Source organism: Mesoplodon densirostris, chromosome 16, assembly GCF_025265405.1.
Source record: "Mesoplodon densirostris isolate mMesDen1 chromosome 16, mMesDen1 primary haplotype, whole genome shotgun sequence".
NCBI classification, from domain to species: Eukaryota; Metazoa; Chordata; class Mammalia; order Artiodactyla; family Ziphiidae; genus Mesoplodon; species Mesoplodon densirostris.
Window position 1 is genome coordinate 71,959,755 of NC_082676.1, and position 15,541 is coordinate 71,975,295.

The following is a 15,541-nucleotide window of genomic DNA, read 5'->3' on the forward strand; positions in this document are numbered from 1 at the left end:
CCCGGGGAGCATGACACCCAGAGCAACCTTTCCTGGAGCTGGAGGAGGTTGGCCTTCTGTACGTCTGCATCAGTCACTGGCCGCAGGCTGTGGAAGGGGGCTGTAGTCTGCCATGTCCTGGCCCCCGTGACTCGCTGCCACCACCAACCACGTCATGTCCAGACACAGAACCGCAGCTGGAGCATCGGGGCGCCCAGCCGTGAGGGCCGAGTGTCACGAGGCAGTCAGTGCAGACACTCAAACAGGCTGCCCGGGACTCCTCCTGCACTCAGCGGCTGCTTCCTCACAGGGACAGGAGAGCAGCCTGGCTGGAGGAAGCTGTCCAGCCAACCCCAGCCGGCCCACTGAGCTGGCTGTGAACCTTCCTTCCAAGCAGGGATTTGGTGGATATAATACAGACTTGGGGTCAAAGGCTTGGATTTTGTTCAATAGCTCTTAAAAACCCACCTGCATCTTTTTTTTAATCCAGCTATTCATCAGGCTGGGTTGTTTATTTCCACAAAATTGTCTGGGTATCTTGGTTGTCGCATTCAAAAGAAAAAACACAAGTTGAGCATTTATTTAAATATGCAAAAGGCCACACCACTCTAGACCCCAAGACAGCAACAACTAGAAACGTCTTTGAGGCAGATGAAAAGGCATCTGGTGCTCCACGGTCGTTTTCTGAAAGGGGCGTATTTCAACTGGATACATCTTTTTTAAAGAGAAGATTGTTATATTTAAAGTCTTGAGTAAGAAAACACTAGACTTTAAAGCTTCTCTTCACACCCCGCATCCCAGCAATCAGATGATCTGGTGCCTGGAGACTGTCTCCGTGGACCGACAGTCACGACTGTCTGGCTCCAATGCTCACCATCCTGGGGACGAACACCGAGCTCGTGTCTGGTACCCAGGAGTGGTCCGGGGGAAGTTCCTGGGCCCTGCCGTGGGCCACTGCCCCACCATCATTTGTGGCCTGGCTCCCGTGCGGTCCTTTCGGCACATCTTCAGCGTCTCCTTCTCCCCAGCTGTAGCATCCTCACATCAGCATCATCACCACCATCCACGGTAACAGCAACCACTCGTGGGCATTAGCTGTGTGGGCACGGCCTCAGAAGCTGCGTTGTCTCACTCGCTCGGATGGTTGCACATTTGGCCTTGATGCTCTTGGACCGTAGTGATAGGAGCTATTGCTGGTCTTTGCTCACTTTACAAATGAGGAAACTGAGGCAGAGAGGGAGAATGGCCAGCTTATAGAGGTGGGGAAGACAGAGGAGAAAGGACCACCGACCAGGCCCTGCCACACCTCAGCCTGGCCTCACTGGGATAGCAACCCCTACCGGGAACCCACAGTGCACCGGGCGTGGCTATATTCTTCCAGTAAACATGAGAGTTACCTGGCCAGGTGATTTCCTTCACAGCTGTAGTAACTGGAACTCCCCACCTCCCACTAACCCTCCTGCCCCACCACACAATCCAATGATTAGAACAGACCAGGAAGTACTTGGGGTCAGAAGAGGATTGTTCATTTTATGCAGAAAGGAGGGAGTGAGGCAAAGCCAGCAGGACACAGGCTGGACAGCAGCCAGGCTGCCCTGCCGGTTCTGCCCCTCGTTCCTTACGTGCAGTCACTGACTCTCCACGGCCCCATGGTACCTTCTCAACCTGTAAGGAGGGACTTTGTAGCCAAGGGCCTGGGTGATGAGAAGAAAGGAGATACACACACACACACATATATACCTGCCTAAGTAAATGCATAGCTCTGTGTGTACACACACACGTACACACGTGTGTGTATTAAGCCTACAACAGTGTTTAGCACAGATTCAGGTTGAAATAAGTGTTACTTCCCTCCTCCTTCCTCCAGAAAAGAACATTCACCACAAGCCTCCTTCAGACAACATCTGTCTCAAACCTATTAAAATGGACATCTTTTTAAAATGTCTTTTACAGGAACATCCGTCTCTCCTGTGAGCAGCCTGCTCTTCAGCCAGCTTTCCGGTGACCTCCGCCTCCCCACCTACCCCCGGAGGACAACATTTGCCGGCCCCGCTGCCCCCAGGCTGCATCCTCTGATGAACGGAGTTCAACCCCCCAGGACCTTATCACAGTAGAGATTCTGATTCAGAAGTTCCAGTTAGGGCCTGAGGGTTTGCATCTCTGCCAAGCTCCCAGCTGTGGGCTGGGCTGCTGCTCTGGGGACCAGGTCTGTCTGCCTGAGAAAGCTGCGAACCCATGTCATCCACAAACCCCAGCTCTGCAGAAGGACATGAGCTCCTTGCAGTTGGTTAGACACTCAGTTCTTTATGTCTTCAGCAGGTATATCTTGAACAGGTATGCAGTGGGTCAAGCGTACCTACAACCAGCCCTTTAAGGATAAAATGATCTCGTTTTATGATCAACCTATTAGGTAGGGTGTGTTTTGCAGCAATCACCATACAAAGCCTTCGTTTGAACATGGCCACAGAACTCTGGAAAGTTACCATAAATAAGTGTTTCTAAGAAATTGTGTTATTTCTAACAACTGACCAAGTAGTAATAAACCTAACTCAAGAAACAAAGAGATATCCATAAAAGCAGTCCAACACGGCTGAGATGGCCTCACTGTTGCCCTTTAAAACAGGCCAGGTCGTTCAAGTTCAGGGCTTTGCTACAGGGTTTTCCTTCCGGCTCACCACCCATTGTCTGGAAGGAAAACCCGAGAACATCCACCACGCCTGGCAGATCTTAGGTTCTGATTTCACCCCACAGACTTCAAGCGAATCCAGAGGCTCACATATCGTACTGTTTACATGTTCAGAATCCAAGCTCATTGTAGAGAGGAGGTCTGTGATCTGTACGTGTTATCTTAGTAACCTCGTTTGAACAGGAGGAAGATCTTCAAATAACAGCCATTATCTCGAGTACTCGTCATCTGCCAAGTATTGTCTAAATCTTCATGGTAACAAGGAGAAAATTATTAGAAAAGATAATTATCTCCATAATACAGCTGAGACACTTAGCAGGGCAGGAAAAGCAAAAAGATGGTAATCTGGTGCCTCCCCAGAGACCTGGCGACCTCACCCACAGCCGGACAGAGGCGCATACAGAGCAAAAGAAACCTCATCCTTTGAGCGTGAAACCCTACTAGAAATGAGCTAATTAGGCGTGTGGAATAGACACCACCAGCAGACTGGAAAGGTTCAGGCTTCCAAGAATAAGGGGAGCAAAAGCGTTTCATCAAGAGTCCCATGAGTTAAATTCTCCCCCCCACACTTGTATATACGATTTGGGTGCCATTTGGTTGAGTTTTGCACGTGCCCCTGGCTCTGAGAGATCTCAGATCCTTTTGAGAAGTAGATATGGATTCCTTTAGCCAGTAGAAATGAAAGATAACAACAGTTGGAATATGTATGAAAAGAAAAAAATCATTTTTATCGTGTCATTTGTTCTGTTCTGATTTCAAGTAGAGTTCATGCTTACTACAGAATGTTAGGGGTGAAACAGATTTTAAGAAAGAAATAAATAATTACACCACCACCCCCGGTAATCCCACTATGCAAAACCACCCTGACAGTCACTTGAATACTCTCTCTAAATTTATACACACTGTTTAAAAAATTAAGTTTCCGCAGAAAAGTTGTAAGAAGAGTTCAAAGGACTCCCATTCACCCAGAGTCATCAATTGTTTACCTTTTGTCCTATTATCCTTCTCTCAGACTCTCTTGCTTCCTCCCTGTCTAAACCATTTGAGAATAACTTATAGAATCCTGCATATAGGATCCTCCCCACATATTCCTTTGGGCTTTCTTGAGGACAACGACATTCTCTTTTGCATCCACAGTACAACAATCAAAATCAGAAAGTTTAACACTGAGCAGTGCTACTGTCAAATCCACAGGCCAGGGGCTTCCCTGGTGGCGCAGTGGCTGAGAGTCTGCCTGCCGATGCAGGGGACACGGGTTCGTGCCCCGGTCCGGGAAGATCCCACATGCCACGGTGCGGCTGGGCCCGTGAGCCATGGCTGCTGTGCCTGCGCGTCCGGAGCCTGTGCTCCGTAACGGCAGAGGCCACAGCAGTGAGAGGCCTGCGTACCGCAAAAAAAAAAAAAAAATCCACAGGCCACACTTACCTGTTGACACTTGTCTCCGCGATGCCCTGGATGTCCCTCCGCTTCCAATCCAAGGCAGCAAGGACTTTCAGTTCTCAGCTCTCTTGAGCCTCCTGGATGTGGAACAACGTGTTTTTGACCTTGATGTTTTAGAAAGTGTAAGTCAGTGTAGGACGTCCTCCAGTGGGTTTGCCCGATGTTTCCCACTGAACTGACTCAGGTTGTGTGTTCCAGGCAGTGATGGCGTGGATGTGCCTGGTGCTCCTGTCAGGACCAGGTGTTAGGAAGCTGGCTGGTCCCAACATTGCTGGTTTGACCTCTGTCCCAGGTGTCCCTGCTGTGAGGTAACTATTTTCCCCTTTCATACACCAAATTTTAAAAGCAAAAATTTTAGTCCTTTTATGTAACATCAACCAACAATGTTACTAAGACTTTAGGTGGCATCTTTAGTCCATGAAAGACAGAGAACTTTGCTTAAATCCCCCCAACTGTGAAAGGCAGGGGTCCAGAAAGTGTGGGCATTGGGACTGAGAGGTTTGTGCTGCGTCTCCGCAGCCCAGGGCTGTGGGTAGGGAGAAGGAGGTCTGGGTTTTCCATCCTCCACTCCATCGGGCAGCAGAGAGAGGGGGGACATGCTTGAGAAAGGTGGGGACCCTCACCAAGCAGTCAAAAACTGTCCACCAAAGTCCAGAGCACTGGTTCTCAAATACGAACACGATCAGGGTCCTCTGCAGGGCTCATGAACAGGAATTTCTGGGCCCCTGAGTTCAGAATTCAGAGCCGGGGGGTGGGGAGGGTTGGGGTGATGGCACCCAGAATTTGCAAGCCTAGCAAAGCCCAGGGGATGCTGACACTTCTGTTCTATGGATCCTACCTGGAGAACCACTCATCTAGAATCCTGAGAGTCCTGCCCAAATAGGGGACCTCTTCTCTGGGAGCTGTCCTGTCCCCCAGGCTCACCTGAGAGGTCCTTCGCTGCTCACATCACTTCTGTTTGTTATTGGCTAGAATAATTACCTCATTCAAATCACCGAGCTCAAACTAAAAAAAAAAATAAAAGGATTTACGATGTTAAGAAAATTGAAAATCTACTCCAGCTTCGGAGCTCCAAAATCATCCCTTCCACAGTTATAAGTAACCAAAGTGTTTATCAAATATGTAGACTCTGGCACTCCAGCTCCAGAGATTCTGGCCCGCGGAGCTAGCGGCCTGAGAACCTACACTGTAACCAGAACATCTCAGAGGCACATTACATAAACCTTACCCAGGGCTTCCACGTGGATTAGCTGCCACAATTTCTATTTCCTTTACAAGATCTTTTTACCTGTTTTCCAGAGAAAGGCTCTCAAATTTTGGTGTTCATTCCGATCACCTGGGGAGTGTGTTAAAAATGCAGATGCCAGACCACAAGGCCCCGTCTCTCTCCAGAATTCTCAAGTCAGCAGTGGGCCCCAGGGCCTGCGCTGGACCACGCACCCCAGGTGATTCTGAGAAGCATTTTCTAGAGGGAAGGACAGCTCCAGGCTCCAGGCTCTGCAAGACGATGGTCGAGCCATCACTCAGAAAATATTGCTCTTCAGCCTGAGTCATGTTGGTATAACAGAAGAGTCCGGACTTGCTAGTGTAAAGCCTCCCGGCACTAAGAAAACACATCTCCCAGGGCTGGTCCAGATGTTGCCTTTGAAGGTGACCCCGCCCAGCTTCTAGGGCCCTCAGAGAAGCATAGAGAAGGACACACACTTGAACCTTAAATACACCTCCTTTCACTCTGACCCTGGCCCCATGCACTCTTTTCTAACCACATTAAACTGTTCCGATAGTGTAAACATTCAAAGGCCCTCCAGTACAGGCACCACCCAGAGTCTAACCGGAGCCGCCCAAGTAATGACAGAAGCACTCTCCTATATGGTAAACCCGCCAGGGGACTGTGGGGACCAGAACAGATGGGCGAGGGGGCCCTCTGCTCTAGCCTCGAGGTCCTCGGACTGGGTCCCTCACGCCCTCCTCTCTGATGTCGGGGACAAGTTCTCCCCGTTGTGCAGTCTGCCTGGCATCCCCAAGCTGTAGGAGGCCCCCTCCGTGCCCCGTGAAGCCCAGCCCAGCCTCCAGCCTGGCTCTCCTGCACGGAAAGAGTCTGTTTACCAGCCTGTTTCCCTTCCACCGTGGATGGTATCTCTCAAAATGCTGAGTCCGGTGTCTGGAGCTTGCAAACACCTCGATGAAGGAACGGACAAATTCCCAAGGACCCCGGGCTTGGAAAGAGCAGCCAGATGCAGGGCCCAGGGCAGCAAGGCAGGAAGGAGAGAAGCCAGGGGCTGGGGCGGGGTGGGAGGGAGGTCCAGGGCAGGAGGCCGGAGGTCAGCTCCCGTGTGCTGGGAGGAAGGCAGGTTGGACGCTCAGTGTCTGACAAAGGACACTTGAGAATAACTAGTTCCAAAACCTGGGCGGAGGTTACCTTGTAGGCAGGGGTGAGGCCTCTCCAGTTACGAGCTGCAGGGTAGGGAGCCAAAGGGTCAAAGCACTTCCCGGGCAGAGAAAACTAGTCCCACCACTCACCCCAAAGTGCCCTTTCCTACTGGTTTTTGACATTTTCTAAACTGGAGGCTAGCTCCGACCAAGCATGCACGGTTGGCCAAACTTTATCGGGCTTCTCTCTTTTTTTTTTTTTTTTTTTGCGGTACGCAGGCCTCTCACTGTTGTGGCCTCTCCCATTGCGGAGCACAGGCTCGGGACACGCAGGCTCAGCGGCCATGGCTCACGGGCCCAGCCGCTCCGCGGCATGTGGGATCTTCCCGGACCGGGGCACGAACTCGTGTTCCCTGCTTCGGCAGATGGACTCTCAACCACTGCGCCACCAGGGAAGCCCCGAGCTTCTCTCTGTAGACGGCTATTTCATTTCATTGAGAGAGAATAATTACAACACGGATAAATCCATGAAGAGCTATTCATCACTCAAGTGCACATGCACAAGCTCAGAGTCTTTTGTTTTCTGAGAGGCTGGTATTGGAAAACAAGAAGAGTTCCGTCCACAAAGATGGGAAGTTAAGGGCGCTAGGACCCAGCCTGTTCTGACCCCTTCCTCCACATTCAGCCGCAAAGGACAGCTCCCTGTCGGTGGGTCCTGCTGAGACTGACTTTGTTTTCTAGAACTCCACTGCTTTTTCCCATTCATCCCTTTTCATTGGGCTGCCTTTTCTCTGGCTGCTGGATTGGCTTTGCAATTGCTTTTCTGTTTTTCTGAGTAGGATTTACATAAACAGCTCACTTCAGTAGTAATACAAATGATTCTGGCACCTTCCAAAAAGCAGCAAGCCATTATCAATGAAAGGAGTTGTCAAGCTTCCCTCTGAATCTGCTCAGCAGGGAGGCACAACACTTTTCGAATACTGAGAAAATGCAGACCATATAATTAAACGGCTTTATTGTGGTGACTGTTTCCTGCTGAAGTTGAGTCAGTTTGATGACTCTTTAATATGAGTGATTTATACCCTGACTAAAGGACTACTGCTGCTAAGGATGGTGACACCAGTTGTGCAACAAGTGTTTCTGGATGAGTCTTCAGGGAAGCTGTTTTCACCCCAAGAGACTCTGCCCCACCCCATCCATCCACAAAGGCAGGCAGAGTGTCTGTGTCCGCTGACCTGCACTGACCATGGCCAGTCCACCCAGGACTGGATACTGGACCCGAGCTGGACCAATCAGACGCACTTCCCTGGTCCTCTGAACATGCACCACTGAGAAAGTGATGGGCCACCAAAAGGGAAAGGGACAGCGTGGAGTCAAATCCAATAGCAAGCAGCTCTGAGATACAAACAGGGTATTTGTGAAGAGAGCCCTAGACGGGAGAGATGGAGGGTTTTCCTCTGCCTCGTGTGGTGAGCACGAGCCTGGGAGACAATGCCACAGCCTCTCCCATCTCTGCGTGTTTTGTGAGCCGAGGCGCCGACCTCCTTGCCCTGAACAGGCTTCTCAAGGCTGTTTGTCCAGCAGTGGCCTTAGAGACAGAGACAGCGCATCCTGGGGGCAGTTGGGAGTGGGGTTCCTGGTCAGAGTAATAAAGATACCACCTCTCTCTGCAGCAAAGTTGGGCTGGTTTGCTATTGACTCTTATAAGACTAAGATTTCTTAGATTCGGGGTTCCTTTTTTTAAATCATTTTATTTTATTTTATTTTATTTTATTTATTTATTTATGGCCATGCCACGCAGCATGCGGGATCTTAGTTCCCTGACCAGGGATCAAACCCATGCCCCCTGAATTGGAAGCATGAAGTCTTAACCACTGGACCACCAGGGAAGCCCCTGAGGCTCCTTAACTCTGATGTGAACCCGCCTTGTGTGCAGCATCCACCCGGGCCTTCCCCCGTCACCCTCATGAGCTCCGGGGGAGGGGTTTTGTTGGTGGGGGGGGGACCAGGGGGATTGGTCCAAACAGGAAGCTCAGCCCTGCTGGGCCCTGAGTGATCAAGTCCTTGCCTCAGACCCAGGAATCCCTGTCTCCTGCCAGCTGCCATGAGACCGTGGCAGGCTGGCTGGGTCGCTTTCAGGTAGCGTAAATTTTTGGCCCATCACAGTACTCAGCTGAACGTTAAGAAATGGACCAGTCACCAAGTTGCTCACTGAGCAGGATGCCGACAGGCAGGGGATGGTGTGCCAGCAGAGCAAACCCACTCCTGAGCTCCAGGAGTTTGGTTTGCATCCAGAATCACTCTCAGACTGTGTTCCTTTGGCCTCCAAATGGTTTTGCAAGAACTTGAATTGAGTCTATTTCTCAATGTATGTATTGTAACCTGAACACCAGGAAGACAGTTTTCTATGTACTGCTTCCTTGTTGTTCAACTGGGAGAGGATCTGAATTTCTAAAGCTGACATGGGGCAAAAACATCCTTCAGATTCTCCTGTTACCTTCCCCCTGGGGTGGGGGTTAGGAGGACGGGAAGGCTACTCCTTCCTGCTGAAAGTAAATGTCCAGGAAAAGATTGTCTGGACTAATAACCTGGTTCCTCTAACAGCAATGATTGTAAGGATGAGTGTTGAGAACATACAAGATTCAGGATCCTATGCTGCGTGTTTTAGGTATGTTACATGAATCGACTGTTTTAAACAGAGTCTGGCATACAACAAGTGTGATATGAATGTTTGCTGGCATTATCATCACAGTAGCCCATTCAGTGAGGTAAGAACTTGTGTTCACACCTTAGAGATGAGAAAAGCAAGACTTAAAAAGGCCAGGGACTTGCCCAAAGATAATGGGCTAGAGCATTTGCGGCTGCAATACAGAAAACACCTCTGAACGCACTAAAGCCACAAGAAAGTGGATCACCTCACATGAAAAGCAGTTCAATGGCAGCAACACCAGAGTTGGCTGCCTCATCACCTCTCACGATTACCAAGCCCCCTAGTTCTTTCCTGCTTCCTGTCCTACCATCTTCAACAAACTGGATAAGCTTTTACCTCATAGTCACAAGGTAGCTGCAGCTCCTCCAAGCCTTATATCCCCATAGGACAATAGCCAAACCTTCCCCAGAAGTTAACCCTTGCAGGGGAGTTCCCTGGCGTTCCAGCGATTAGGACTTGGTGCTTTCACTGCCATGGCCCAGGTTCAGTCCCTCGATGGGAACTAAGATCCCGCAAGCCGAGTGGTTCTGCCAAAAAATAAGAAGAAGAAGAAGTTGCCCCTGCAGCTTTAGTGATGCCCCTTCATGTCTCATTGGCCAGATTCAGGCCGCATGCCCACCTCTAAAGCCAGCACAGACTCTGGGAAGGGAACCGACTTGAGCCCCTGAGTACATTGAAAAAGAAGTCCAAAACAAAACCAGAGATCTGCCCCCCAGGGAAGAGGAGCATGGACGTTGGGAGGCGTGCAACAATAGTTGGGACTTTGTCAAAGCCAGACTGGACCCAGGGACATAAAGGCCCTACCCTTAACCTCGTGCCACACTTTCCACTACAATGGAAGGTTCTAGATTTCCACCGTGCAGGATGGTAGCCACAGCCATGTGTGACTCTTGAGCCCTTGAAATATACATCACGTGACTGAGGATTGAATTTATTTTTTAAGTTTAATGGAATTCAAAGAGCCACCAGGTCCAGTGGCTATGGCATGGAAGTTGCCATAGGACCGGCACATCTGCAGCCTTGTTGGAGGCATTGTGGAGGCCTGCAGGCTCTGAGGCTCTAGAAATACAACGTGAGGCCCCAGGGAAATCGAAGTGTTCCAAAAGCTACAGAGAGAAAGGAAAACGAAAGAACTAAAATTCATTTCATAATACACTCTCTTACCTCTTGATCCAAAATATTATCACTCCAACACATAACCGATATAAAACATATAGTGAGATATTTCATCTTCTTTCGTTCATCTTAAGTCTGAGATCGGGGGTGTGTTTCACACCCACAGCTCATCTTTACATTTCAGGTGCTCAGCACCCCGTGTGACCTGCGCTGGTGCAGAGATTTCAGAGCCTCCACGTCCAATTATCTTTCCCCGACACTGGTTCACAGCTCTGGGAGGTGGGCCGGACGAGATGGAGGCTCAGAGGGCCACACCCAGGTGTCCTCAGAGCCCCTGGAGGGCTGGTCCCCACTCTCTGTGTTCTGATTCAGCAGGACGAGGATGCGGGGCCGCGCTTGGAGAAGCACTGCTCGGGGCAGCTACCCAAGCCCACACCCTCGTAAGCAGAGGGTCTGAAATTAAATCCACGTTTTCTGTGCCCCAGCCCGTTCTCTTCCGCACGCAGAGCCGTGAGGCCAAGACGCTGAGACAGTCTGAAAACAACCCCCAAAGAAGAGAACAGCCCTCAACTTCCTCGCTCCAGAGGCTGACAGCAGCGTCTGACATCTGGACACTGTAGACAGGTCCCCAACCCAGACCTGTATCTTTGTCATGCTGACCTTTTGTTCATAAATTCTTAGAGGGAGCCCTGTATTTAATGCGACAGCTGGGTCTTTGGGGCAGAGTGGGCTGTTGTCAGCACACTGTCTGGATGTCACCGGAGTTCAGAGGGGCATCTGAAGAAGGGATTATGTAAATCACTCCTGACAAAGCCCTGCGCTCAGGCTGGCTGTGCCTTTAACACGCTGGGCGCAGAAGTAGTCAAAGCCACATTGAGAGCACTTCAGATGATTTTCTAGTAGCTGTGACAGAAGCTCTCAGGACCAATGTCCTCACGCTGCCAAGCGCCAAGCCCCTCCTCGTTGAGGCCTCTGAGTAGAAGCTTCTCCCTAGACCTGCGGGCCAGGTGCAGCCATCCAGGTGCCTGAAGAGCACTTCCAACTTGTGAAAACAGGCGAGATACTCCCATGTGCAGCAAAGGAGGCGTTCCTGTCCCTTCCGACTTGAGGAGGGGCTGAGAGGCTCCACCCCCTCCCTCATCACTCAGCCTGGAACTCCCACCAGGGCTCCGGCAGCTGGGACGGGCTGGACCTAGGGCGGCCCTTCCACCACCCGGAGGAGAAGGTCCCTGAGACCCAGCCAGGGTCCAGCTCTGTGTGGCTTGTGACCATGTGCAGCGGAGCACTGGGCCTGATGCTGGACGTTTAATCAACAGACCCAAAATAGGTCGCACATTTATATCCTACAGGGAAGGAACAGGTGAGCTGGAAACATCGTATGAATGGCCTTCATTCCCACCCCTTTTACTCAGTGAGACCATGGTCCTGGGTGTTCTCTCCTGGTGGAGAAATGTAGAGGCTGGTCCCCTTCAGGCATACCTTTAGTGCCATGGGGAGAGGACAGGTCTGGGGGCCCAGCGGGTGCAGCCACTTCCCGCCCGGGGCCCACCAGGCTGCCCCCCTGAGCAGAGAGACCTCCGATTGGTTTTCCAGATGTTCCTCCCAGACTCTCCCTGTAGCCCTCCTGAGGGCACAGTGAATTCCACACACGTGGCCCCTGGTTGCCTGCCTCTCTGTAATGTCATTCAATTAAAAGTTGCATCAGTGCCTTTTAGAATTACCTGGAGAGCCTTCAAAACATTCAGATGCCTGGGGCACCTCCAGACCAAGTAACTCAGAGTGTGCGGGACGGGCCTGGGCTCCCAGGGGATGCCAGCAGACAGCCAGGGGTCAAGTTCCCACACTGCAGAGGGTGCCTGGCTCTCTGGGAACGAGTTCCTCAAAGCCAAGGCTATGTCAGACACACCCCCCACCACGTCCCAGGCTGCAGTGGGGATGGGACCTCCACTTCCACGGTCAGCCTCAGCGGGGTCTGCACCCAGCCTCTCACATCCTATCAGCTCCCGTGTCCCAGGAGCGACGCCTGCCCCTCCCAGCTCACCTGCACTGATGAAGTGGGTCCACTGCCTAAGTCAGCATGCTCGGGGCAAACACACACGCACCCAGGAGCTCTGAACTACCAAGCTCCCTGGTTGGGGGTGTTAATAATAGTGATCACATATAGTGCTTATGGGTGCCAAACACTGTTGGAACTGCTTCCCATGTGTCGACTTATTTAGCCCACGTGACAGCCCATGTGCCATAGCGCCAAGACAGATGCCGCTTCACAGAGAGGTTGAGTAACTTGCTCAGGGTCACACAGCAGGGAGGCAGTGGAGTGGGGATTCCGACCAAGGCAGTCACCTTAACCTACGCTGCCTTCAAAACCACCTCTGTTCCAACCTTGCCTCCCCCTCACACACCACCAGCTGAACCAAACCCCTGGCAAGTCAGCCACGTGGCATTTTCCTGACTTTGAGGACAAACCTCCGCATTGACCCTGGATGTCCCCACCTCTCGTTCTTCACGTCTGTGAGGCTTTGTCATTATGAGGACGCTGTGTCAAGGACAGTGATGCTTGGTATCAACTCAACTTTGTTTCCTCATTTTAGTAATTTTTCAAAGCTAAGGCATCCTGCTCCCAACCTGGACCTTGGGTTCAAGGTGCGAGGGGACTTGAGAGTGAGGTAGGGAAATGGGACAGCACAGGAGAGTGTCCATCTCAGGACAAGCCCATCTTGCCTGGGGGCCCGTGTCCCCACCCCCCAAGTCCACTGCAGGAGAAAGGCCCGTGCCCGTGTGCCCACCCACTGGAGAAGTCACTACTGTGGGGTGGCCCGCGTCTCAGCTGCCTCTCTGATTCCTCTCTAAACACGGAATCGGGGGACACTATTTGTGCAAACACTATGATTCCCTGCTCGCGGCCTCCGATACGCCGGATTTCAGTTTAATCTGGGAGCCCCTTCCTGATGTACCAGAGGCTTTCAGGACTGATATGGGGCTCAAGGAGGCCACCGCCCACAGAGGCGGGGCTCCCAAGGGCCGGCACCCCACAATTTTCCAGGGCAAACCCCCACTTCAGGAACTCTGCTGTGCCCTGTGCCGACTAGCAGAGACGGCTGGGACTGGGGGCTGCTTGGTGGGTGTCCAGCAGGGATGGTCCAGCCTGGGGGTGTGAACTCGCATTCTCCACAGTTTAGGAGGAGAAGGAGACCCAGGGAGGACCCGCGACCCTTCCTGACCACCCCTCCCAGGCACATTTCAGATATCCGGGTGCAGACCCCGCCTCCGGGGAAGCCGAGTCGCGGGGCGGTTTCCTGGCGTCTGGGTCTAGTGCTCTCCGCCGTCGTCCCTGCCGGCCCGCGCACGGAGCACCTGGGTCAGAGGCTGGCCTCCTCCTGTGGCATCTCTGCTTCCGCCTGTCCATTTCCCACCTCAACCCCCAGCCCCACCAAAATCCAATGGAAGAGGTCGCGGGATCCGCGGCTGCGCGGGGTGCGGGGAGGGAGCGATGGGGGCCCGGGCAGACGTGGAACTCCCCGCGACGCCAGCAGGAGCCTCGGGCTCTGCCTGTAAAAAGAGTTTCAGGCGGGACAGACCCTGCGGGGCTTCAGAGGATGAACGGGGCAGGGGCGGGGTTGGAGATGGGAGGATGTCAGCGCCGGCTATTGGCTCTGTGCGCACAGGTGAGTCCCCGCCATCCCGGGGGCCTCAGGACCCAAACGGAGGACTCCAGGCCCCCCTGCCCTCGCGGCTGCGGGTCCCGGAGAGCAGAGCAGGGGAGAAGGTGGCAAAGGGCCGGAGAAGACGGGGTCTGCGTGGGGCGGGGCTGGGCGCGGGTGGGCGGGAGCGCCCAGCTTTGGGCGGAGCAGGGAAAGGCGCGCGTCTGCCCCGCAGCCCCGCCGGTCTCCGGGGCGCAGCGCCGTCCGCGCCCGCTCCGCCGCGCCGCCGCCGCTGCCGCCGCCGCCGCCGCCGCCTTCCCGGGATGAGCGCTCCCCCGACGCCACCTCCCGGGGGCGAGGAAAGACTCGAGACGGCCTGGACCCCCCGGGGACCAACGCCAGCGGCACCCGGCGACGACGGAGGAGGAGGCGGCGGCGGCGGGGACCGGGGGCGCGGGGGCGGCGGACACGGTAGCCATCCAGTGCGTCTCCGCGCTGGTGTGCGTGGTGGGCAGCGCCCTGGTCATCTTCGTGATCCTCCGCTACGCCAAGATGAAGACGGCCACCAACATCTACCTACTGAACCTGGCTGTGGCCGACGAGCCCTTCATGCTGAGCGTGCCCTTCGTGGCCTCGTCGGCCGCCCTGCGCCGCTGGCCCTTCAGCCCGGCGCTGTGCCGCGCGGTGCTCAGCGTGGACGGCCTCAACTCATTCCCCAACGTCTTCTGCCTGGCCGTGCTCAGCGTGGACCGCTACCTGGCTGTGGTGCACCCGCTGCGCGCTGCCACCTGCCGCCGGCCCGGCGTGGCCAGACTGGTCAGCAGGTGTGTGGCTGTGGGCGCTGGCGCTGCCGGCCAGCTGGCAGCAGCCGAAGCGCTCTGAGAAGATCACGTGGCTGGTGCTGACGGTGGCGGCCGTCTTCGTGCTCTGCTGGCTGCCTTTCTACGCGGTGCAGCTGCTGAAACTCTGTGACGGGCCTGGATGCCACCGTCCACCACGTGCCCCTCATCCGCAGCCACGCCAACAGCTGCGCCAACCCCATCCTCTACGGCTTCCTCTCTGACAACTTCCGCCGGTCCTTCCAGCGGGCTCTCTGCCTGCGCTGCCGTCTCCTGGATGCCTCTGGCGGTGCAGACCAAGAGCCACTGGACTACTGTGCCACCGCCCTCAAGAGCAGAGGGGGCGCAGGAGCCGCATGCCCCCCACTCCCCTGCCAGCAGGAGCCCAGGCAACCAGAACCCAGCCGCAAGCAGGTCCCCCTCACCAGGACCACCACCTTCTGAGATGCCCTCACCACCCACCCAGCGTGGCCACCTCCAAGGGATCTGCACCACCCTACAGCCCAGCAGACCGCCCGTGCTGGATGCTCCCCTGAGAACCACCACCTTCCTCCACAGGCACCTGCTTCCCACAGTCTTCATGCAACCCCAAGAGCATCAGAGCCCCTCAGGCTTCCCCTCTCCCCAGGATGCTGGCTTTCAGAAGGATGCTTCCATGGGGGTAGGACTCTCTGAGACCTGATCTAGGATGTGAATCATTCCTGAAACTCTGGCTGTTTTTTGAGGAGGGAGAAGGCAGGATGCCAGGGAGGAGTGGCCA

At 53.9% G+C, this 15,541-nt stretch overlaps 1 protein-coding gene across 1 annotated transcript; it reads left to right on the forward strand.

Moving 5' to 3' along the window:
• The first annotated feature begins 14,265 nt into the window (after window positions 1–14,265).
• Window positions 14,266–15,225, forward strand: SSTR4 (somatostatin receptor 4). Its single transcript, XM_060078904.1, is given in 4 exon segments — window positions 14,266–14,352; window positions 14,354–14,763; window positions 14,765–14,908; window positions 14,910–15,225. Coding segments are annotated over 4 exon segments (957 nt in total).
• Window positions 15,226–15,541: the final 316 nt, after the last annotated feature.